We start from the raw sequence: 24513 nt of genomic DNA on the forward strand, positions 1-24513 counted from the left end.
AAATTCCAAAAGTATGGAAACGAATTCTCCTGTGTTCGTGCATTCTGGTGCTCTCTTGATTGGCTTCGCGCCGGCTCAACAAGCGCTGATTAGCAACCAGCATTTAGGGGTTGCGAAATCTTCTGTCCTAGAATGGAACGCAAAATATCAATTAAACAGCTAGCTCTTAGCAGGGCTCCCAACACCGCGAAGATAGGTGTTCTAACTGGACACTGTCTCATTGTCACTCACACGGTAATGCTACAAATTTTGGAGGACGCAACTTGCCTTTTTTGCTAGGACGAACATCTAAAACACATTCTCCTCCATTCATCACAACGGCCAAACCGTCTCTACACGATTGACTTAACCTAAGCCATGCATAGACCAGTTTTGGCCCTTTGCGATACCAGATGGAGTTCAGTAGACAATTCATGGGTTTCCCAATGTTGATCACTTTTTCGGTTGTTATTCGCACACCATTCTTGGCAATCTCGTCGACTTTTTCATTGTTCTCAATGTCTTTGCTGTCTGGCATCCAGTAGAAGTGAAGTTCTTTACTTCTGGCAACACCTTCCACTGTTGCCCTGCTTCCCAACACACTTCTGGTCGATATGCGATGAGGTTACTGCCTTGATTGCTGCTTGGCTGTCTACGTAGATGTTGACTCTGGAATTGCCTGCCAGTGCATTAGAGGCCAGCTCAGTAGCTCTCGCAATAGCGAGGACCTCAGCTTGAAATATACTGCAGTGGTCCTAAGTTGCCGGTTGTCTTATGCCTAAATCTGTACAGTATTTCTCCGCACAAACTCCATCGTCCAATGATGTTTCTATTTTGTTTTAAATTTACGGAATCTAAACTTTTCCTCAGATGACAAGAATCGTGTGAAGAAACTCATAAAACTTTACATGCCACAATCTGGATGAAAACTAAAGTCTTTCGTTTTTAACGGGATTTAAGTCTTAAAGTTGTTTTGTCCCTCTTCATTTCTTCTTCGCGCGGACTTTTTACTGTCCTGCAATTTAACGCAACTTAAAGTACCCTCATCACAAAAGTTAATGTGAGTTTGGACTCATTTGATGCGCAACGAACAAACATGTTTGAAAAGAGAGCAGAAAAAAAGCTTTGAAAAACCCCCGCTAACTTTAACGGTTCAAAGTATCAATTTCAACACCAGCTTGGTCATTAGCAGCAGAGGCAGTAACTATGTACCCAGCGGATATATATTGAACTCATAATTACAAACGTATGTGTGTATATATGTATGTAAGTATATATGGCTAATAAAAGTTTCTGCATGCCTGCGGTCGAAGTCAGTGGGGGTCAAATATGTAATGCTTTGAAGCGACCATAACTAAGGCAACGCTGATGAGCTGGTGATAATTAAGCAATTAAAAAGCTGGCGTCATAAGCTGAAGCTGTCGGAATTATAAAATGTTCAGGCCAAAAAAGAGGTGTTTAACATTTTTTAGCTTGTATTTGTTTTTCCTAGATAACTAGTTCTTGTGAGGAAAAAAATTTTAATTATTTTGCAAAGGCCCAGCAGGCCAAACAGGCTGAGATGGAATGTTTTAGGGGCATGAAGGATAGCCAAAATTATATGCAAGGGAGCGGAAAGAAAACACGCAAGCTCTCTACTCATACGCCTACTCAAAAGCCTGCGAGGTTCTATTAGAAAACCACGGAAATATACATAAAGCAACTATATTTACGGACAGCCAGGCGGCCCTCCTGGTATTGTCTTCACCCATGACAAATTCCAGTATAGTTCACAGCTGCAAGAGAGCAATAAGCTCAATAAAAGACAAGCTCCAGCTAAACTTGATCTGGGTTCCTGACACAGGAACTTTTTCGGTAACGAAAAGCAGACGAGTTGGCAAAGGCAGGAGCTTTCCTCAATGAATCCGGTCCGAGGCGGAGCTAATACCAAGCCCGCTAGGATCGATAAAAGGAGAGATCAATAGACAATTTCAGCAAATTGCAAACAACAGGTGGAAAAACATTACAAAATGCGTCATAACTAAACAATTATGGCCAACATATGACAGGAAAAGAACAAATGATTTATTAAATAGGTCAAGAAAAAGTATTTACAGAATAACAGCTACCACAACAGGGCACTGGCCATTTGGGGAACATGCGTCCAAAATGGGATTGCCCTGCAACGATATCTGCCGTGGCTGCGGAGTAGCAGGGAACAAGGAAACAATCTTCCACTTACTCTGCGAATGCCCAGCTCTAGCACAGATCCGACACAAAACACTCGGAATCCACCAAGCACCAAATCTTGAATGGATTTCCACCAAAAGCATATCGGACATAAGTAGTTTCATCGAAATCTCAAAATGGTTTGAGAGAGAAGGTGAAACGTAATAGCAGATACAGGGGTTCTACGAATAGTGTATCAAAAAGGCACATCAAGTGCTAATTGAGCCCGATAGGGCTGCACTCCTACCTACCTACCTACCTACCTACTCACACGGTCTGCAGGGCGTTTGGTGGCTTAGTCAGAGATCACAACTTACTGGCATCAAATACGGATAGGATGGACATTAGTTATGACGATACATACAGAGAGTGCAGCGATGTAGGCATGAGAGAGAGAGACTGGTATACCTACACTGCTTCTGGATATCAAGTCTTCAATGAACTGCACAAAAATAATTGACGTCATGTATGCCATAAACTTCTGTTCATATGAGTTAATAATGAACATTCACCTGTCGTTACAAAGGAGCTGTCGATCTAGGTGTGGTGTGAAATAAATTAACTATGATCGAAATCACTTAACAGAAAGCCCATAAAAACCTGTGTTCGAACCATACGGAGAGGGGTCTTAAGTGAGTTGATTTCATTAGACATGCAAGTAGGTGATTCGTGTCATGCAGAACTTAGGTTTTGTATGTCAGGGTCTATTTTAGATAGTTAGTTTAACCTCCTACAATATTCCGAACGCACTTGTTCAAGGACCACTCTGGTTTCACGTGCAGCTAGAGCTCTTGTTCTGCTATTGATGATGGTTTGGACACCAACTACGCCATTCACTGGGATGAAGTCAATGAGAGTGTTAAAACTCCACCGTGAATGGTATTCAGTACACGTCGGAAGTTGGCTGTGTCCGACATTCGGTCGATTTCAGTTCGTGAAGATGTTGAACATGGAATGTTCTCCTGATTTTTCGAGGCCAGGTGACTGCAAAGATGGTTTCTCTCAAAACTCCAAAGCAGAAACTGCTTGAAGATATGTGTATTAACCTCTGCTTCTCTTTCTATATTATTCTATAACCGCGTAAAAGCCAAGTTTACAACATCGTACCAGTCGGTCTTCCTTTTCGCTGGTTGGCGACAATTGGAGATCCCAAGTGCGGCCAGGTCCTTCTCCACGGAGTGAAGGTCTTCGTCTCCATCTGCTTCCCCCGGAGGGTACAGCTTTGAATACGCTTAGAGTTGAAATATTTTCATGCATTCGGACTGCATGACCTAGGCATAGTAGCTGTAGGTTTCTCTGAAACCTTGTTTGGTATCGAACAGCTCAGAGAGGTCCTTACCGTTCCTGACGTAGCTTTTGGTGTTGCTCAACGTCAATTTTCACAGCCGTATTAGATTTGCGGCGATGTGAAGTTCAGACCAAGCATCATAAAGGTAGTTCTTGGCGCAGATTTGGGATTCCTTTTTGTGAATTAGGTAGAACACACTTAGGTTCCAATCGTTGGGCATGCTTTCATCCGACCATATCCTGGAAATAAGCTGATTCGTACACCTTGCCAGATCTCCGCCGCCGTAGTTGAATAGCTCGGCCGGTAATCTACCGGACCTTGCCGCTTTGTTGGTCTTCAAGCGGGTAATTGCTATTTGAACCTCTTCATAGTTGGCAATGTAACATATATTTGATATCCATCGATTGAAAACCGGGTCCATATCCAGTTTTTCCATTTTCTAGAAATCAGCCACTAGATTTGAGACCTACAAGAGTATGTTGTGGTCTTGAAACTTTCCATTATGGTTTGGCTTAATATCGCACTCGTAACTATGTTCTGCGAACAAATTCCTTCGATCGGACCACTATAATCAACTGTACATGAAAATGAGAATAAAGATCTTTTAATACCCTTATATGCTATTAAAACGCAGCTGTGAAGGGTATTAAAGTTAACATTTTTTCTAGTTTGATTTAGAGTTTTCTTAACTCGGGTCTTCAGTTAATGTCGTCCATAGTAATAAACTCTCACTTAAATCAATATTTAAGCGCAAAATAGTTATATATTGAAGTAGACTATATAATTTACACACACATACACATATAGATGTCAGTATGGCTGCGCGTCCGGCGACAAGACATCAAAACAGTCATAAATGGAAAATAAATTTCATTCGACGCTCCGAAGTAAGTGAAAAGTTGCCATAAAACGAAACTTAATAATGCGCGCTTGAGCGCATAGCAATGCTGAATACATGTACATATGATATACTATATATATGTCTATAATATATATACATATATATGTGTATATCTAAAGATGACTTATACGCAACTAATTTGAAATAGCTTAATATAAAAGTTTTACAATGGCGTGAGACGTGCTTGGCTGGCGGGGATGGCGAGCGTGTGAAAACTTTGCCACAATTGACAATCGAATGACAGAATATTGCACATAACATAAATGCGCACACACTTACATACACACAGACAAACACTAGTGATTTGTACCGACGCAAGCGTGGCATTTTATAAAACTTTATCGAAATATGTCCACAATCTCCATGGAGCAGTTGCAGTGAGACGATGCTTGCCGAGGCTGCCAGTGGTGTCTAAATAAATACACACTCGTTGTAGTTGTTGTTGTATAATGGAGAATTGTGAAAAATTGAAAGTGACATTATAGCTGTGATAAATGAAAACATAAAGAAGTTAGGAGAGGAGAATGTGTCAATAAAAAGCCAGAGAGAAGGTTAATAAATAATAGCAAAACTTAGATGGATAACGGTGAAGAAGCTGTTATTTGGGTGGGAATATATGCGTGAGCTTGTTATATACAAGAGTGGTATTGCAACTATAAAAAGAAACAAAAATTTTATAATTTAATTTACCGTTTTGAACTGAAAAAGAAGTCGTAGGAAGCCATATTTGAAGCACACGGTTGATTAGGCAGCAGTTTGTAGCTTACTACGGCCAATTTGAGAAAGACGGTGGCTTATATGGAAGCCCGTACACTTTTTTCTTCATCGCTCTTCACCCATTCCTGTCATTGTTTTTTTGGAATACCACGGCCCCTCTTTTCTTCATCGCTCTTCATCGAGTGGAGTCGTTTGCTTTTTGTATTTTTGTATATTTCAATCGGCTCGCCAATAATTTGACTAAGGATCGGCCTCGGAACATTTTGTTTTTCTCTATGTAATGGACATAATCGTAATCGCTGGTTAATACCTTTCCGGTCGATAGGGCAGTGTATGCCCTCCTCAGAATATATTCAACGTATCAAGTTCACTGTTTCAGCTGTTGCTTGATCTCTGGTGTACACCGCTGGATCCATATCTCGTGAACGGTCACAAAACAAAATATAAGGTCCTTCGGATTGAGCTTGATTATTGTGTTTTTTTTTATTGAAAAGCCGCGAATACGACTTTTGTTCTGTCTTCTCCTTTGGCGCTACAACCCTGGGACGATCTGGGACAATATCACAAAACTTCGCAAATGAAATCTATCCTTTAGGAGTTCCCTACAGCTGTACTTCCCTAGTGCAGACAAGAGGATCTGCACTTGCTCTTTCGGTGGATGTGTGGGCGCCCTTGACAACCCAAAGATCTCGATTAGAAGAAGCCATTCGCTAGCGCATCATCTTCTATACGAACGGCATGTCCTAACTAGCGCATTTATTGAATTTTTATGCGCCTAACTTTATCCATGTCACCGTAGAGCTCATGCAGTTGGTGGTTGCATCTTTTGGCATCTTCACTGCTCATGTAGATGGCTCCAAAGACCTCGCGGACAACAATTCTCTCCAACGCTTCTAGGGTTTTTTGATCTCGGTTCATTATCGTCCATGTTTCTGCGCCGTTCGGGAATAATGTAAGATTTATATATATATTATAATATATTGGTCTTATCGTTGCGTGAGGATAAGTTTTTTGACATCAATTTTGGCATCGTTCACCATGAATTTGTTCCTCCTGGACAAACCGTCAAACGAAAGGTCAATCGGGTCCGAAAAGACATTGCAGCCGATTGAAAGTTGCTCCACGACAACGCCGCGGCTCATACCACCTTTCTTGTGAACAGCTACCTAACCAAGGCTGGCATTCCAACGGTTCCGCAGCCACCCTACAGCCGAGATGTGGACCCCCGGACTCTTTTTTGTTTCCATGCTTGAAAAGGCCGATGAAAGGAAAACATTTTGAGACGACAGTGGGGATCCATGCAGCATACACCTCGCCTCTCAAGGCTATTCCGGAGATTGCCTGCTGGCAGCGCTGCATCGACACAGAAGGATCCTATTTTGAAAGTTTTCAAAGAATTTTAACGTTTGGTTAAATAAATTTTTTTAAATGACTCAGTAGTATTACTTTCCGAACAAACCCTGTATATATTTACATCTACTATTTTCTCTTTTTTCTTTCATAGCATAAAATAAACCTAGAATATGAACCGTTAAGGCTGCCCCTTTCTCTCTTTCTCTCTCTCTCTCTCCAGTAAAAATAGGTCTTCGTCTACAACTCCACGGCAAGTTTTTCAGTCATTCATTGCTTTCAGCGCTAAGTCTGCTTTAGTGAATGATATCTGTATAACAAGGAGAAAGCCAAAACGCCCGAAGAGCGTGCTGTGATGTCGCCCTCTCACTGCATTTATGAAACAGCAAGCTGCAAATTAATGAAAAGCTAACTGAATTGCACACTTACGAAGATAAACGAGAAAAATTGGTTTAATTGATGTTGCTGCTGTGGCTTCGTATTTAGTTTTCGTTTTCACCATTTTATTTTTGCTCCAATTAGTTCAATATGAAAGAGACCAAAAGGTATTGAATGGCTTCGTCTAGTAAATATAATAACAGAAAGCAAATGTACAGTTACTATGCAGGTGATAGAGATTTAAAGCAATGCTTGGAAGCCAGCACGATTCTGACTAAATATTCATTTGTAAAAGTATACTTTGCGGCAACTGAGTGTGCACTCTCGATTGCAGATTAAGAGGAATTGCATGCAAGCTTATTTATAAGTTGAATGTGCATGTGATTTATGGAGATTAATGCTGTGAATTTATATGTACGGCATTAGTAAAATTGTACTCCAAATATAAGTTGAGCAAAACTGAGTTGAAATAATGGATTAGAAGGTCATCGAAAAATTCTAAGCGTTTTGGAAAATGTACCAATAGAATTTAGAGGAATATTGGCATGGTTGATTGGTTGGTTGAGAAGTAAGACGCAGGAATGCCAGACCGCAGACGGTCGCACATAAGCCCTTATTAAGCCCCTTGTGCTCCTGAGTAGTAACAAAATTGTTCCTTACTAAACAACTCAATGAATTCGATGAAAACCTAGATTTTTTTCACCACAGCTGCCTAATATTTCTTAAATTGGAGCTTTGGAAGCCGTGGAAGATATTCCGCCTTAGCCGACTGAAGGCTGGGCATTCGCAAAGGTAATGTTCCAGCGTCTTATCATGCTCCCCGGGCATGTTCTGCATGCCGCCGAATACACTTTTTCAATTTTCTGAAGGTGGAAGTATAACCCAAATTGAATGTTCCAATACCTAGATGTTCTTTCAGGATTCATTGATTCAAACAATCCTTGAACCCCAAAACTAGTGAGTGGGTAGCCTTACTGAGTGCAAAGAGAACCCTTGCGATCGATCTTGAGCCAAAAAACTTTTGCGACAGCGCATGTATCGATGTGGCCCAGCGATAGCTTAGCTTCCGCGAAGTGCAGCTATCTAGTAGTAGAACACAAGAATATACGGGAACTCCGACACGCTCCCATTATACCGATAGCGGTTCTAAGGTGCGTCATATTGGCCGAGATTAACTAGAAATCTCCGGTATCGCGCTCCAGCTTTGCCGTCACCATATCAGCGTTGCTAAATTAGATAAAAGAAATGTCGTTAATTCACTTCGGATCATATTACAGGCTCCGGTTCTACCTGTATCGTTGGTCGCCAGCAGCTTATTACTAATCATCTTCAGTCAAGAAATGCTCTTACTTTTGTTGTTGTTGTTGTTTTAACGGAATATCTAATCCCCGTTAGGATGGTAAGGGTCATTTGTGTTGTCGTCGACGTCACCTAACGGAAGGCTCAAGAAACGTGCTGTTTCGACGGGGTCGTACCAGAGGGAGGAGGGTGTTAGATGAGTAGGGTTCGTGGGGCATGCAAAGAGGGGGTCAGTATCATGCGGAGACTCGTTGCATGCATTTTCCACGACAGCCGGGTCTACGCACCGGAATTGACTCGGATTTTATCCGACCAAGGGCTGTTTTTTCGGCGACCTAACCCCGTTTGGATCGGTGAGTATTAAATGCTGTTACTCGTAAACCACGGTTCTTGAATCAGAAAAACGTCGGCTTTGTCTTGTTTTAGGTTAATCTAGAGGAATCTTATTCTTCAGACTCTCCTCCAGAAGCGCTAGTTCAGCGTACATGTCGACCTGCACCCCCTCAATTAGCTGTTCGGGACTGAGGACGAAGTCGCTAATTTGCGAATTTTTCTCAGATCTCGTTATGTCCAAAATACTCGCGTCGCCCTCCTCGTTCTCGTTTGTAGATCCGAATAATTTAGTAGGAAGCGTTTTATAGAAATTTGCTTATCATTTTCAGAGTAAAGAGTTTGACAGTAGGAAACTAGAAGAAAGTAGATAATTCCCTGTCAATCCCACCAAGCGTATATCAAATCCTTCTTGACCGTCAATACTGGCTTGGCCACCCTTACCCCAGCTCACTGCATGACACTTTCGCTTACTGCTTCAGTATTGGATCGTCTTTGCCGCCATTCACCACCAATTTGATGATGGAAATTTGGTCCGTGAGTTTCTTTTTGCGTTAACTCGGCGTACTGACTTGAACGGTCGTACGAGAAAACTTCTGGTCTTATCTGATCATACTCTTCGTTTATTGAAGGTACACGATTAGATATAGATAGCAGATAATATATAAGATCCCAAACGTGCCTCTCCTCACTTTCGAAGGCTCACGTTTTCAACCCAATGATATGGTGAAATACCTATGGCTTATCTTTGATAGAAAGCTTTCATGGAGGTCAAATATTGGAGTGAGAGCAAAGAAGGCATCAGTTGCCTTATATTGCTGTAGAGCAGATATACATATGGATGTATATCGGAAAGAGCGACTTTCATCGGCATCACCGTTGCACTGCGGACTACACTTAGCTCTTTAAGCCATTCTACAATATGCTGCGAAGTGCGTTCTAAGGCTCAGGGAGGCTGGATATATGAAGTAATTCAATCAAGAACTCGCCGAAATTCCCTTCTTTTTATGCATTTGTGAAAACTTTGATCACTGCGTCGTAGAGACCACTCGTGGCGACTCATACCTGCTCATATATCGACGGTTATGTGGTTGGAGGGAAATCTCTGGAAAAAAGCGCACTTTTTATGAATGGATCGAAGCTAGGTGGGAAAGTTTTCTGTAAAGAGCTCTCCGTCAATCTTAGCTTGAGACTACGGGACCACTGTAGTGTTTATCAGGCGGAAATGGTTGCTACTTAGTTGCCAATGCACGTATTGCTACTAAGTGTAGTCTCAGAGAAGCTGGATATACGAAGGGATCCAAGCAAGAACACGCCAAAATTCCATCATTTTTGTTACACTTTTGAAAACTTGGATCACTGCGTCGCAGATACCACTCGTGGCGGGATATTACTGCTCATATACCGACGGATATGTGGTATGGGGTGAATGGGTCCAAAGTATGAGGCAGGCTGCCTGACCATTGTAGTGTTTTTCAGGCAGAAGTAATTGCTATTGAGGCATTATTACGTATTGCTACTAAGTGTAGTCTCAGGGAAGCTGGGCATGGAAAGAGATCCAAACAAGAACACTAAGAAACTCCCTCCTATTTCCTACATTCTTGAAAACTTGGATCACTGCGTCGACGAGGCCACTAGTGGCGGCACAAAGCTGCTCATATATCGACGTATATGTGATTTGGTGTGAATAAATCGAAACCAAGAGCGGAAGTTTTCTGTAAGTTGATCTCCGTCAAACATGGCTTCAAACACCCAACCACTGTAGTGTTTTTCATGCAGATGTGACTGCTATAAATTTGTCATTAGACGTATTGCTACTAAGTGTAGCCTCTATCAGAGAGGTGAGCATTCACTCCGACAGCAGATGTAAGAGCCAGTCTGTCCCCAACACAGATAGCATCGAACTTACAATTTCATCAACAGACTCGTTTGTGTGCCAGCCAAGCCATAGCTGTATCGCTGGCAACTGCAAAGCCAATAAGGTAGCCAGAGGGGACAGCCTTCCACAACGAACGGAATGGTACCTAGTTGGTTCACCATTGGCATCTTGCTTTCTGCCAATAGATCTCACGGGCGCTTAGCAGAAGCTGGTCGTCAATGGTCAAACTCTTCGTCAATGGCACCCAATGTTAACGTTTTTTCATATTTAAGGATTTTTTTTTCACAATATGAACAAATTTTCACTCCAACCGCAAGCTCACTGCAAAAAATTCGCCAAAAATTTAATATTACATTTTTCACCTTTACAAATGTACCGTTTACCTAAAAATTCGCAATCATATACACGCATAAATCTGCAAATATCCAATCTCTCCATTTTCCATTAATCTTAAACCACACAAATCCCGAATGATTTATGCTGGCGAATAACAGCGATAAAGGTGTGGAGCCACAACAACAAAAAATGTCATTTAAATTATGCACATACCACAAGCACATAACTACAGTGCCACAAATGCTGCAAACTCACACACACACAAATGTGCGCTTGTAACCAGAAACCGGTGAAATCTATAAATGCCGGTGAATAAACAAAGGAAAATTTGCAAAAAACCAAAACAAAGAAGCAAATTCACTGATAGCTAAACCAGCAAGGCGTGCCAAATGTATGTATGTACATATGAATGCATGTGTGAATGTAAGTGCGAGTGCTGCCAGAGGCGCTCAATTTCAGTGCGTTTGTGTATAATTGCTGCCTGCAGAGAGCCTGTGTAAATACAGTGTGTTGCGAAAGTGTGTAGACACATAAATATTTACTGTGGCCTCCAAGTGCATAACGGAAGATTGTCATAAAATATCTGTATATATACATAGCTGTAAGAACAAAGTTAGCATTAAGTCACGGCAGCAACTTCTGCTCGCTGCCAATTTTCACAAATATCTTACTATCTGCCTGCTCATTCTCATTCTCTTTCTCTATTTTTGTTCCCATTTAGGGCTGTGTTGCCGTGCTGAGCTTAACATGGATCATCAGTTTGACGGTGTTTGGTTTTCTGGTGCTGCCAAAAGGTAAGTAATAACTAAAACAACAAAAACAAACTACAAATTTAAATTTCATTTTGACTGCTGCTTAATGACTTTTGCGATAAGCTCAAAACACTTTACTGAAAACGCTTGTCTTGGGTTCTAGCATAAATAAAATAATGTAATTTAACTTAGTAGAAGGACCCAGAAGACTTTCAAATTGCACCTAAGCTTCCAATATTGATAAAAACGGAAACAACTTTCTTACAATGAAAATGGAGTGTCGAACTGTACAACTTTTGAAACAGCACCCGTTCTCAGTTAAATAAGCATAGCCTGATTAATTACTAATAAGATGAGTTGAGTATAAGCTTCGGCTGCACCAAAGCGTTACTACTCTTCCGGGCTACATTTATTGTAACATGAAGGCTATAGTAAGATTTTTACCTTGATTTTGATCGGAGAGTTTATATGGCAGTTATATTCTAGTGATCCGATATCGCAGATTCCTACAAATTACGACGTCTGCGAAATTGCGGATCGCTTACGCGGTTATAGCCGAGTTAACAACAAACTTTTCGCTCTTCGACGCCAATTCAAGGATCCAAGTGCAGCCAGGTTCTTTCCCACCTGATCTCTACTACGTAGTGGACGTTTTCCTCTTGATCTGCTTCCATCGACGAGTGCTGAGTCGAAAACCTGCATAGCTGGAGTGTTCTCTTCAACCCGGCCAACCTGATCTACCGAGGGCAGCCGCTGTCTCCTGATTCGCCGCATATCTCGTACAGTTCATCGTTCCATCGACTGCGGTACTCGCCGTTGCCTATGCGCAAAGGACCTGAACCTTTCTCTCGAAAAGTCGTAACGTCGACTCATCAAACGTTGTCATCATCCATGCTTCTGCACCACATAGCAGTATAGGAATGAAGAGGGACTTGTAGGGTTTGGTGTTTGTTCGTCGTGAGAGGACTTTCCTTCTCAGCTGACGTTATTCTTGTTGCATATGCTGGTTCTAAGGTAGACGAAATTTTCTACGACTTGGACGCTATGACTATAAACAGTGACGTGGGAGCCAAGTCCCAGGAGCGACAACTGTTTGTTTGCAAATATTTCGTAAAACCCTCGTTCGCTACCTCACCCATTTGTTTCTTTTCTTTGTCCAACCTGCAAAAAGCAGAACTAACGGTGCTGCTGTTATGGCTACTGATTTCGATGTCAGCATTTGTACGTCCTTATGTTATATTTTACCTTCTCTATTTAGCTCTGTACCTCGTATGTTGTTCTCCAACAGTAGACTGAAAAAGTCATATGACAGCAAAGGATCAGAGATCCTGACAGAGTTTTTTATGTTTCTCCGCCAACTAGCATGGTATCAGATTCTTCAATATCGCATATAAGGTTCTTTCGAGCATACCGTGTGAAAAACTGAAGCTCACTGTCAACAAAGTGATTGGATCCTATCAGTGCGGCCTTAGACCTAGAAAATCTACAGTCGCCCAGAATTTCACAATGCACCAAATCTTGAAAAAAAAACCGTGAAAAGAAGATCTCTTCCACCTTTTCGTCGATTTTAAAGCCGCCTTCGAAGGCACGAAAAGGAATTGCCGTTAGGTCTTAATAACCCGTGTTCAGCGTATAAAGATATGCTTTGCAGCTACTTTCCAGTCTTCTGCTTCTTGCCGGAGAAGGAGAGAGATAGAGTGTTAAAGCTGATATTTACTCAGAGAAAACAAAGCATTATCTTTATTAAATTTCGTTCGAAATTTTTTTATCAAAAGGAGTACCGACGTTTCCACGTTTTTTATCAAACGAAGTACCGACATTTCCACTTTCCGAAACAAAGTTCTGCAGCAAATAAAAGAAGATTTGTATTTCCTTAACCTAAAAGCTTGGAAAGAGAGCGAGATAGAGAGACATGATCGGTATATGGCAATGAGAATGACTGTGCCACAACAGTTGGGTTAAAGAAAATAAATTTGATCCGGGTGTTTATCCGACCAAAGACTAAGAACTCGGCACCATTCCTTGAAAATACTTCAGGAATTTTTTCTGCAACTCTACAACTAAAACAGAGAGAGAGAGAGAGAGAGAGAGAGAGAGAGAGAGAGAATGGGCGAGATTATTCGGCTAAGAACTGTCAACTCGGCGCAAATCTTTGAAATTAATTCAGAACCTTTTCTGCAACTCTGTAACCACAACAGTAAAGAGAAACCGAAACCCATGTCGTCGTCTTCCTCGGACTCCGACTCCTCCTTTTTATTTCTTGCATATCCGCCATTCTCTAATAAGCAAGTTTTTAGGATTCTCGCTTTCTTCTAAAAACGGATTCCATGCTTGATATCCAGTCGTGTATATGCATTGGTAAAGAACTGTAGTTCTTATGCACCCATGAAAAACCGGAATGGATTTTATGAACCATATGTACCTTCGAACCGTTTCCATCACTTAAATTTCGAAAATCGACTCTTTTAAATGCAATCAAATGGATTTTCTCTAATGCACTTCATACTTTTCTGTAAAATATCCACTTATCCTTACTTCACTCTACTAACTAGTCTTTAATACGCACAAAGATGTCACTTTTTTACTTTGAACAGAAGCTAAGCTTAAGCCAGACAAGCCATTTGCATAGATTGTCTGATTAATTTGTTCACTTTCTTTCCAGGCTATTACTTCAACAACACCGGCCTCATGGCCTGCGAACCATTCTACAGTAAGCCATCGTATCGTATACTGTCCACCTGCGCACTCTACTTCCCCACCACCATGGTGCTAATGTACTGTTACGGCTCGAGTTTTCATTTGAGCCGTTTCCGTTTGAACGATCCAACCATGCCACTAACAGCTGCGGTCCATCATCCGCATCTCGGACATCCGCCGCATATGTACCAACAAGCGTTGCATGCCCATCACATGCAGCACGGTGGCATGGCGGGTGGTGGTATGAGTCATCACGGCCTGCCGCCGGGCACCACAACGCTACCGAACACGCCGGTAATGAATCTCAGCATGGCCATGAGCATGGGTTTGGGTATGGGCGGCATGAGTGGTATGACTGGTATGGGCGGCATGGCTGGTGCTGGGGGCATGCATTATGGAGGCGGCGGCGTTGGTGGTGGTGGTGGTGGTGCTACTGCTTCGCTTATGAGTGGCGGTAATGGCGGCGGTGCTACTGGAGGCGCTGGCGCTGGTGCTGGTGCAGGTGGTGGTGGTCCAACGAATAATGTGACAAAGAAGGTAAGTGTAAACGTCGACGTTGAGCCGGTTAGACGAAATGTGGAATGTGGCGTTAGATTGTTAGTTAATAGCAGATGGGAGAGTGTTGCGGTGGAAGCCCGTTCGCTAGTCGGTTATCTGACCGCAATTAAAACGAGCGTTCAAAGCGCAAATCCCTACAACGCAGTGGTCACATGGAGTTCCGTTGTTTCATTTCGCATTTGTATGCGTTTTGTTAAGCTCATTGATGTTAGTCGTTGTTGTTGTTAGTCAAGCACTCGTTTAATTTGGCGCTCACGCGTATGCAACATAAATTGTGGCTACCATTTTCCAAGGCAGAGGGGTAGAGTAGTTAAACACGCCTGAGCTTATGCTCGGAATTGGGTGAAGGACGCACATCCGGATCTGGTTCGTTAGCAAACATTTTCACTTGCTAATTGAATCGCCCAAAATATGCCCAAACACTCACACCCTCTAACTGCATGCGTTACACCAACTACTTACTACCTTCTAATCACCTGCTTTGGTCGTGGTCGCCTAGCTAATTTTCTGAGCTCACTTTACTCGCCACACACACAACTCTATTAATTTTCTCACACTCTCCAGTTAGTAATTGAAATATAATCCACTTATTCTACTCTTTGCGTCCGCATTCTAGATTGTGCCCATCCAGGAAAAACACTCTGCCGGCAATACCTCACGTTCTATGGCTGCCATTTCGTTGGGTTTCATTGTTATGATCACACCGTGGACGATACAGGAGATTGTCACTGCCTGCACGGGATCCAAGGTAAATATATTTTTTTACTAATCAAAAGTCTAAATTTTCAAATATCTAGCTCAGTCTACTCGCCAAAAAGCAATTCGCAGCTTTCAATCAGAAAGCTTCCACATCGACCATACAAAGCTTTCAAAATTTTTGTATGGCTTGCCCAATCTAGGAACGTATAAGCAATTTGTAGCTTTCACTCAAAAAGCTTTCACGCCAACAAAGAAAGCTATGAAAGTTTCAGTCGAACTCAAGCTTTATTTACAGTAACTGAATCAAAAATATATGTATATATTTTTTTACAAATAATAAGCTTAACGCTTTTACATCGACAGTACTATGATTTCAAAGCATACCCGAAATGTTGATATGACCCTTGTAGCCCTTTTGTAGCTTTCAGAAGAAAACGTTTTCACATCGACAGTATAAAGCTTTGGAAGCTTGAAGGAAGACCATGAATATGAGCTTTTTGTAGCTTTCACAAAAAACGCTTTCACTTCGACGGAACAAAGCTTTCAAAGATTGAACGAAGTCCATAGTATTAGCTTTTTGAAGCTTTCAGAACAAAATGATTACACATCCAAAGTACAAAACTTTTACAGCTTGAGCAAAGCGCGTGGTTTGAGCATTTTGAAGCTTTCAGAATAAAACGCTTTCACAACGACAGGACAAAGCTTGAACGAAGTCCATGATATCAGCATTTTGAAACTTTCAGAGCAAAACGTTTTTACATCGACAATACAAAGCTTTTATGGCTTGCGCGAACTGCATGGTATGAAGCTTTTGAAGTTTTCAGCACAAAACGCTTTCACACCGACAGTACTATGACTTCAAAGCTTAAGACAGTCAATGGTATTAGCTTTTTAAAGCTTTCAGTACAAAAAGCGCTTTCACATTGACCCCACAAAGCTCTTAAAACTTGCGCGAAGTCTATGGTATGAGCCCTTTGAAGTTTTCAGAATAAAATGCTTTCATATTGACAGTCTAAAGCTTTCGAAGCTTAAGCGAAATCTATTATTAAAATTCAATAACTCAATGTTATAAAAAGCGTCCCAAATTCTGTGCTTTTACTCACTTTCTTCTATCGCGAAATCAATTTAAAAACTTTAATCGATATGTGCTTTACATATTCTTAAAATATTATTATTGTGAATAATACTTTTTTAAATATGTTTTTGTTTTCAACTCACACCACTCTCGTGCTTGCCACTTTATTTTACATATATTTTTCTCCCTCTTTCTCACACACAGCTGCCGCCTTTTCTGGATTTTGTGGTAACTTGGATTGCCTTGAGCAACAGTTTATGGAATCCTTTCATGTATTGGCTGCTCAATTCGGATTTTCGACGGCTGAGTAAACGCTTGATGCCAAATAGGGTAAGCAAGAAAGCGCTTCAAAAGATATACCTATTTTATTGTAAAGCTTTAAGTACCCACATAAGTTATTTATATACTTAATATTATTTTATGTGTGGGCCTATGTATTTATACGCTTAAATATTCATGTTAACCAAGAGTGCAAGTAAAAATTAAGTTTAAGGCAGTGAAATATTTATAGATCCAGCTAAGAACTGCTACAAAAAACGACAAAGGGGAGATGGAATGCTTTTAACGTTTAAAAGCACGCTATAAATATACTTCTGCGCTTAGGTTCGTCATCAGTTATCTATAAATAACTCTATAACTTTTTCATGAAGCTCTCTTTCTCTGCGACAGATTTAATAAAGATATTATAGACTTTTCAATGTTCAAAGTCGAGAGAATAGATGTAAATTCAATTTCACAGTCTCTTTCTCTCTCTCTTGCTTGAAGGCCATATTTATGCGAAATATTTGAAAGTACATCTATTCTGTAAATTCAATTTCACTATCTCCTGCCTCTCTCTCTTGCTTACATAAGACATCTTTTTTCCTTCTGTCCCTATAAAATAAATCCTTCTGAAGATCACATTTATGCGTTTGATTTAAATGAGTTAATAGAGATGTTAGAGACTGTTCGATGTACCAAGTCAAGAGAATAGATGTAAACTCTATTTCACAATCTCTCTTCTCTCTCTCTCTCTTACTACTTTTATAATACTTATCTTTCTCTTCTCTCCCACGCTCTATCTCTCTATTTCTCTGTCTAACATTTATACAAGATATATATTTCTGGGCGAAAACTTAGAAATTTCTCAGTACCTGCTCGATCTATTTCAACCAAAATTACACTGTGAAAATGTAGGAAAGCGGATTACGAAAACGCCCACTTCTCTTATAGCAAAATTTTAAATTCCAGTTGATTCTTTCACTTTACAATCGGAAACAAACTTGATGCCATCAAGGTACAAAGTCGGATTTTACCTTTCAAGCTCTCAAATACCGGATATGTGGACCTCAAAAAACTATCCGACAAACTGTGGGTTTAAATAGTGGAATTCATAAATAATTTTTTGTGAATACAAGTAGTTTGTCCTTTTTCAAAAATGGTCATATTCGAGTCATTCCTACCTCTACCACCCCGAAATCGGGTCAACCACTACCACTAGCCCCATTTACCCAATAAAGTCATTCCAGACCCTACAGTTTCTACATATTAGCATATTGATTCCTTATGCAATATTTTAATAACCTGAATCCAGAAAAATATATACCATAACTGGTCTCCATGACGAAGTAAAGGGATTTAGACATGATCGTCTGTCAGCCATTCAGTTTTTCAGATATCGATCTGAAATTTTGCAAATGTTCTTTTCTCCCAAAGCAGCCATTTATTTGGCGAAACCGCCGATATCGCATCACTATAACTTATAGCTGCCATACAAACTGAACAATCGGGAACAAGTACTTGTAAGGAAAATTTTTTGATTTACCGAGATATCTTCACGAAACTAGACATGCGTTATTAGCCAAGACAATGCTACAATTCTATTGATATATTATTCAAATCGGACCGCTATAGCATATAGCTGTCCTACAAAACTAACTTTTAAAAATCAAGACCTTGTATGGAGAACTTTTTAATTTAAAGAGATATCTTCATGAAATTTGGCAAGAGTTATTGCCTAAAGTATTGTTGCAATATCTGAACAAATTGTTCAAATCGGACCACTATAACCTATAGCTGCCATACAAACTGAACAATCGATATCGAATGTTTGTACTGAAAACTTTTTTATTTAAAGAGATATCCTCATGAAATTTGGCAAGAGTTATTGCCTAAAGTAAAGTGGCAATATCTGCTGAAATTATTCAAATCGAACCACTATAACCTATAGCTGCCATACAAACTGAACAATCGATATCGAATGTTTGTACTGAAAACTTTTTTATTTAAAGAGATATCTTCATGAAATTTGGTAAGAGTTATTGCCTAAAGTAAAGTGGCAATATCTGCAGAAATTATTCAAATCGAACCACTATAACTTATAGCTGCCATACAAACTGAACAATCGATATCGAATGTTTGTACTGAAAACTTTTTTATTTAAAGAGATATCTTCATGAAATTCGACATGGGTTATTGTCTGTAGAATTGCTGCAATATCTATAGAAATTGTGCAGATCGGATTGCTATAGCATATAGCTACCAAACAAACCGACTGATCGAAATCACGTTCTTATATGTAAACTTCTTTGTTTGCGAAGTGTGTTATTATTTATCTTTGACCAAAGAAAGTTTGACCACCAACGACTTTCAAACTGTTGTTTTGCTTTCCGAAAGAAACCTAGTAAGCTCATAACTGATTGAATTTTAATTTTTTTTATTGCTTTCAAACTTACTGCGCTTTCAATGCCACTCTACCATACTCTGCAGAGCATTAATTTGTTAAATGCGGTTAAATGTTGCAAATTGCAGTCGCGGACATTCATCAATTATATGTCAATGGCTATCATATGAAAGGCAGAGATACAGCAAAATAATGCTAATTAATAGTAAATAACTCCACTGAATTGCACACAACTGCACGGCTGCGCGCGGCAACGAGTTTGGATAACAAAAATTTGTAGGCAATTTGCTGCGCAACGCTGGCCAATTGACAGCATGGTTTGGCCAATAATTATATCCTACGCTATTGTTGTTGTGCAAATTGACAACAAAAGCCAGCTTGTGTAACTAAGGTTTTTTGCCAATTATAAATAATAAATTATGTATGCAATCGACAAGCGGAATTGCCATGAAAACTGCGGCAACTTGACAAAGCAAATGATTTTTTTTTTTTTTCAATAATATTTTTTCGGTTTAAGCAAAGTAAAATTGCCACAATTTATAAATATTTTTTTTAAACAAGTGTAATTTTATAGCGTTATCATTAAATAAATACTTAAATCATGCGGTAATTAATAACAATAACAATAAATACAATTATGTAGGTGTGAGCAAGCGTGCGCCTGTGGATAGACTACAAATTCGTGCATTTATTTATTTCGCACTGAAATGACTATAAATCAAAAATGTTTGCTGTAATCAATGAACTCAAATCAAATGGCATTTAATTTATGCCGCAATGCGTAACTGTATATCTGTATTTATGCAAGTGAGACGGGAGTGTGAGAGGGAGATAGAGTGGTAGTTTATTGACCTTGTGCGCAAAAAGTATTGTGTAAGTGCCAAAATCAAAGCCTTTATTGTTTATTTAATGAATTCAGAAAGCAATAAATTTTCGCCACAGATTCACTCTTCTCCTACATTTTTTTGTACTTTCGCCTACAACTCACTTCCACTAACACAAACGCATTGATTGCTTGGTTGAAATCAATTTGGTTTATTTATTCGCTTTCAACGTGCTTTAATTAAGTCACTCGTCGTCGTGCTGTTGACCGGCAGTGTAAATACAGTCAGTCGTGCAATAACACCAATAATGCGTACACACATTTACACAACAAGTTATGCGCTCACCTATTGCTCTCACCTTTTGCTCTGTCACCTAATATGAACTCTACGAAAATTAATCTTATTTTTCGCACAGCCTTAATTACTATTTTGTGAAGGAAAATGAAGACTTTGAGCTCTTATACAGCGCGTTTGCAAAGTAGTTGGCAACACCTAACCTCACTTTCTATTTGGTTTGAATAATCTGGGATTTAAATGAATCACTAAGGACTCTAACTAATACTGTGAGAAACTGCAGACGTTTCTTTGACGAGTGTAGAGGCTTAAAATTAGCTCAACACTGCTTACAGACATTGCTTCGATAGACTGTTCTTAGAATAGTCAGGTCACTGCGACGACACGCCTCATCGTTTCAGCTGTTTTTCTGCCTTTTCCGAAAATCAATGGTTTCGTTTGCAACTGTACGTACGAAGCTTGAAATTCCGTCCCACAATTACCCTATTCCGGGACAGTCGGGTCTACGTAACCGGAACAGACCCGGATTTTTATCAAGCAAAGGACTGTCAACTGCCGCTACAACCTCAACCGAGCTATTGATGAATGCTCACAGGGAGCAGGAGTGCAAGTCGAGCAGAAAATCGTTCGACTGTCTGTTTTGATTGCAGTTTCTCGACGTCGAACCTTTCTTGTGTTTGTTGACGTGCGTTTTTTGCGTCACAAGATAGTGGTCTGGGTCTATGCTAAGTCCTCAGAGCCTACACACGACTAAAACTGAATTAGAATGGAGACGTATGTTTCGTCTATCACAACATGATCGATATGGTTGGTAGATTTTTGATCCGGAGACATCCGGTTAGCTTGATGGATTTTCTATACTGGAATCTATTACCACAGATAACCATATTTCGGGCCCGACGAAGTCGATCAGCCTCAACCCATTTGGGAATGTTTAATAGTGGAGGCTGATTATACCGAACGTTGTGCCAAAGATCTCTTCTTTCCCCATTCTTGCATTAAAGTCGCCAAGCTCTCATAGGTGCGCTCCAAGCTCTCATGGAAGACATCTTTAGTCACATCGTCCTTCCCTTTCATAGGGGCGTAGGCGCAAACCAGCGATATGTTGAAGAGCTTCGCTTTGAGGAGGATTGTGGCTAGACGTTCATCCACCGGGGGGAATACCAGGACTCGGCGACGGAATCTATGTTCCACTATGAATTCCACATCGAATTTGTGTTCCTTTATATGGCCACTGTAGCAAATGCAACAAGGAACTACCCATCTCTGTCCTTGTCCCGGCCATCGCACGATGTCAGGCTTTAGCAGCAGACATTAACCAGCTGGTCAGCGGTACCTCCCCAATTAAGGGACTAGACATGCCAGGTGCATGCCCTTAAATCGTAATCCTTAATGCGTTTACAGTGGTCGTCATCAAAAGGTGGATCTCTCATCCGAGGCTGCTGTACCCAGAGGATACTTGGTCTAGGACCGGAAGTTGTGAGCTGCTTGAGTAGATGGCGGTCAATTCATTCACAAATGTGAAATTCCGCAGATATCAGATATCTTAGCTTTGCCATCATACCTGCGAAGGAACTGTGGGTAAGAGGAAACTCTATCCCAACAGCAGCTATAAAGTAGCTTACAGTAGGAGCTGCAGTTGGCAGAGAGCTTCCACGTACCCAGCTATACAGTGACTTACTTTACGCATGGGTTACAGCTAGGGGAAACGTTAGTGGATCATGATGGTCTAACGCTCTGGAATGCAATCTTCTTTAGAGAAGCGACCATTCACTCCTACTTGTTTAATACTAGGTCAATACTAGCCTCAAAATCAGAAACCGTACGCTTGAGGCTGGTTAAGTAATGTCTACATTCACTATCGAAGGCATCGATATACTACTGGATAAAACTAGTTTAGATATATGTGCATAGGCAATAGAGGAATCTCTGCCAACTCCAAAGCAGTTGATAAGTTGACAAAGAAGACCACCTCAACCTCGCTGTCGGGAGAATGGGAACGTGTTTGAGCTCCACTGCCCTTTTGCGACTTAATATTAGACAGCTGGGCTTGGGCAGAGCTTAGTGAGCGGTCGGCAACTGTCAGCACTTACGCGATCGCAATATCTTTCTGACGCAAAGTAAATCGAAAAAAAAACAGAAAGTTTTACTTCAACAAGAAAAAACTTTCTCTTATTGTAGGGGTTATAAATGAGCTTATTCTTTGGAGTCTCTGCGGCTAAGTTAAAAGTCTTACAGCATTACCGAATGAGGTATATTATGCCTCAGCTATAAACTGATCATTAGAAGGTATTATCCAAATATGCACCCAAAACTGGTGAGAGCTTAACACTTAATCTTTGCACCATTTAATTCAAATTAAGCCTTAAGTCTATTCGAGTAACCCACTTTCAGTTACAATTATGCAAACACAGCCTGTCACATTTCTACGCCAATAAATTTTCACTCCTTTTTCACACTGCTTATCATTTTCACTTTGTTATCGTTGCAGTGCTTCCCCACCGAGGACACGCCCGAACACAAATCACCCTGTTGTCACATCAATTCTGATTTTGAAATCACAACGCTGCCACTGCCGCCGGAACCGCCTACCGGACGACCACCAAAGGGTGGCGATGCTGCTGGCGATAACAATGGCAGCGAAGGCGGCAACAGCTCCAGCGGTGGCGGCGGCAGCAGCAGTAGGGGCGGCGGCGGCAGTGGCATACGCGGTGGCTCAGTGCTGGGCATTTGCGCGCGAGCACGCACCAACAGTCTCAGTCGCAGCGCATCGCAGCAGGCGCGCAAGAATGCCAACAGCGGCGCCGGTGGCTGTAGTAACAGCAGTCACGGACATCATGGGCACAGTCATCACGGCGGTGGCGGCGGTGGTATGAGTTTCACTAGCGTACGGCCCGACATTGAAGGGCTCTCCGAAAAGTACTGGGGTGAAATACTGGAGCGCACTGTAAGCTCGGGCAGTCTGCACGCACTGACGAAAAGCTTTCCGCACGCAGCGCCACATCACTACTATGCTGCACACCATCAGCCGGCGCATCAGCAAACGTTTCCGCCGCCACCGCACACCGCAACAATGACAACATCGTTTAGCAAACACAGCGAACTGAATCTCAACTTGGCGTTGGCCGAACAGGAACGTCATGCAGCCGCACTGCACGATGCGAGCGGTGGTGGTGGTGGTGGCGGCGGCACCGGTGCACTCAACGCCTATGAGCTCAGCAAATTTTCCAGTTCAGAGCCAAAACTCTGCGAACATATCTATCATGATGCCAACTGTGCCAAAAATAAATCAGCGCTGGGCGGCGGCGGCGGCGTCACCAGTGTCAGCGGTGCGGACGATGTCAAAATGTCAGCTGGCAGCGCTGCAGTGGCGTCGGCAACCGGACGCAGTATACCGGATATTTAGTACGCGGAGAACGTTATATTAGCAAACAATCAAATGGCGCGCTTTTGTGCGCGCGGCGTCGTCTGTGCTGGCGCGTCCATGACAGGTGCTGGTGGTGGTGGTGTTGGTGGTCGCAGCAACACTTTAACCACCAATCGTGTAGCTTGTCATAGTCCGCCGGCGCGCAGCATGTCCGTATTAGTCGCCATGCCGATGGCGGAGTACCGGAAGTAGGCGCATGACAAAGCGTGACAAGGCGACCAAACAGCGGCAGCAGCAGCGCCGGAAATGCAGTAAGCCAAAACTGTAGCACGAAATGAAATGAATTTTGCGCCAGCACACTAAGGTGACTAGCAAAGTGGCCTAAGCGCGCGGCTCTACCATTGCGACTGGTCGTGGTTAAAGCGTTCTGTGTATGTATGTATGTAGTATATAGTTAATAGTCCGGCGTTAGCTGTGCGCCATCAATGCTACTAGCGAAATTTTCACAAAATTCTACGCCACAATCGTCGTAAGCATGTGATGTAAATTTTCGTCGTGACGCTCGTGTGTGTGTGTGTACATAAATGTATGTCCGCTATGTGTATATAATATATAAGCGCTATAAGTCGTGTGATAATACCTACTTTACGTAACTTTACGGCATACTACTGCTCATAGCGCCCTGCCAGAGCTGCCAACGTTATGTTGATTTAATGCTCTGACACGCTAATGCTCATTAATTGTTAGGCGGCTGACAGGTAGCTGTAGATAGCTGGCGTGAAAACTGTAAAAATTCTGAAATTCAGTATTAATTATTCGGTTTAGCTCTAGATAGCTGGCGTGAAAACTGTAAAAATTCTGGTATTCAGTATTAATTATTCGGTTTTTTTCATTTTAAAAACTTAAAGTATTAAATCCAT

General features: G+C 41.3%; 1 protein-coding gene across 1 annotated transcript in view; it reads left to right on the forward strand.

The window, feature by feature from the left end:
• The window catches only part of LOC120770756, a 55929-nt gene extending 32220 nt beyond the window's left edge, over positions 1-23709 (forward strand). The window contains exons 5-9 of the mRNA XM_040098341.1: positions 11387-11459; positions 14080-14651; positions 15289-15420; positions 16651-16776; positions 22718-23709. Of these exons, the coding sequence (XP_039954275.1) occupies positions 11387-11459; positions 14080-14651; positions 15289-15420; positions 16651-16776; positions 22718-23632 (1818 nt within the window). The 3' untranslated portion in view covers positions 23633-23709. The remainder of the gene's footprint in view (positions 1-11386; positions 11460-14079; positions 14652-15288; positions 15421-16650; positions 16777-22717) is intronic.
• The last annotated feature ends 804 nt before the right edge of the window (positions 23710-24513 follow it).

This window comes from Bactrocera tryoni, chromosome 3 (assembly GCF_016617805.1).
Source record: "Bactrocera tryoni isolate S06 chromosome 3, CSIRO_BtryS06_freeze2, whole genome shotgun sequence".
Taxonomy (NCBI): Eukaryota; Metazoa; Arthropoda; class Insecta; order Diptera; family Tephritidae; genus Bactrocera; species Bactrocera tryoni.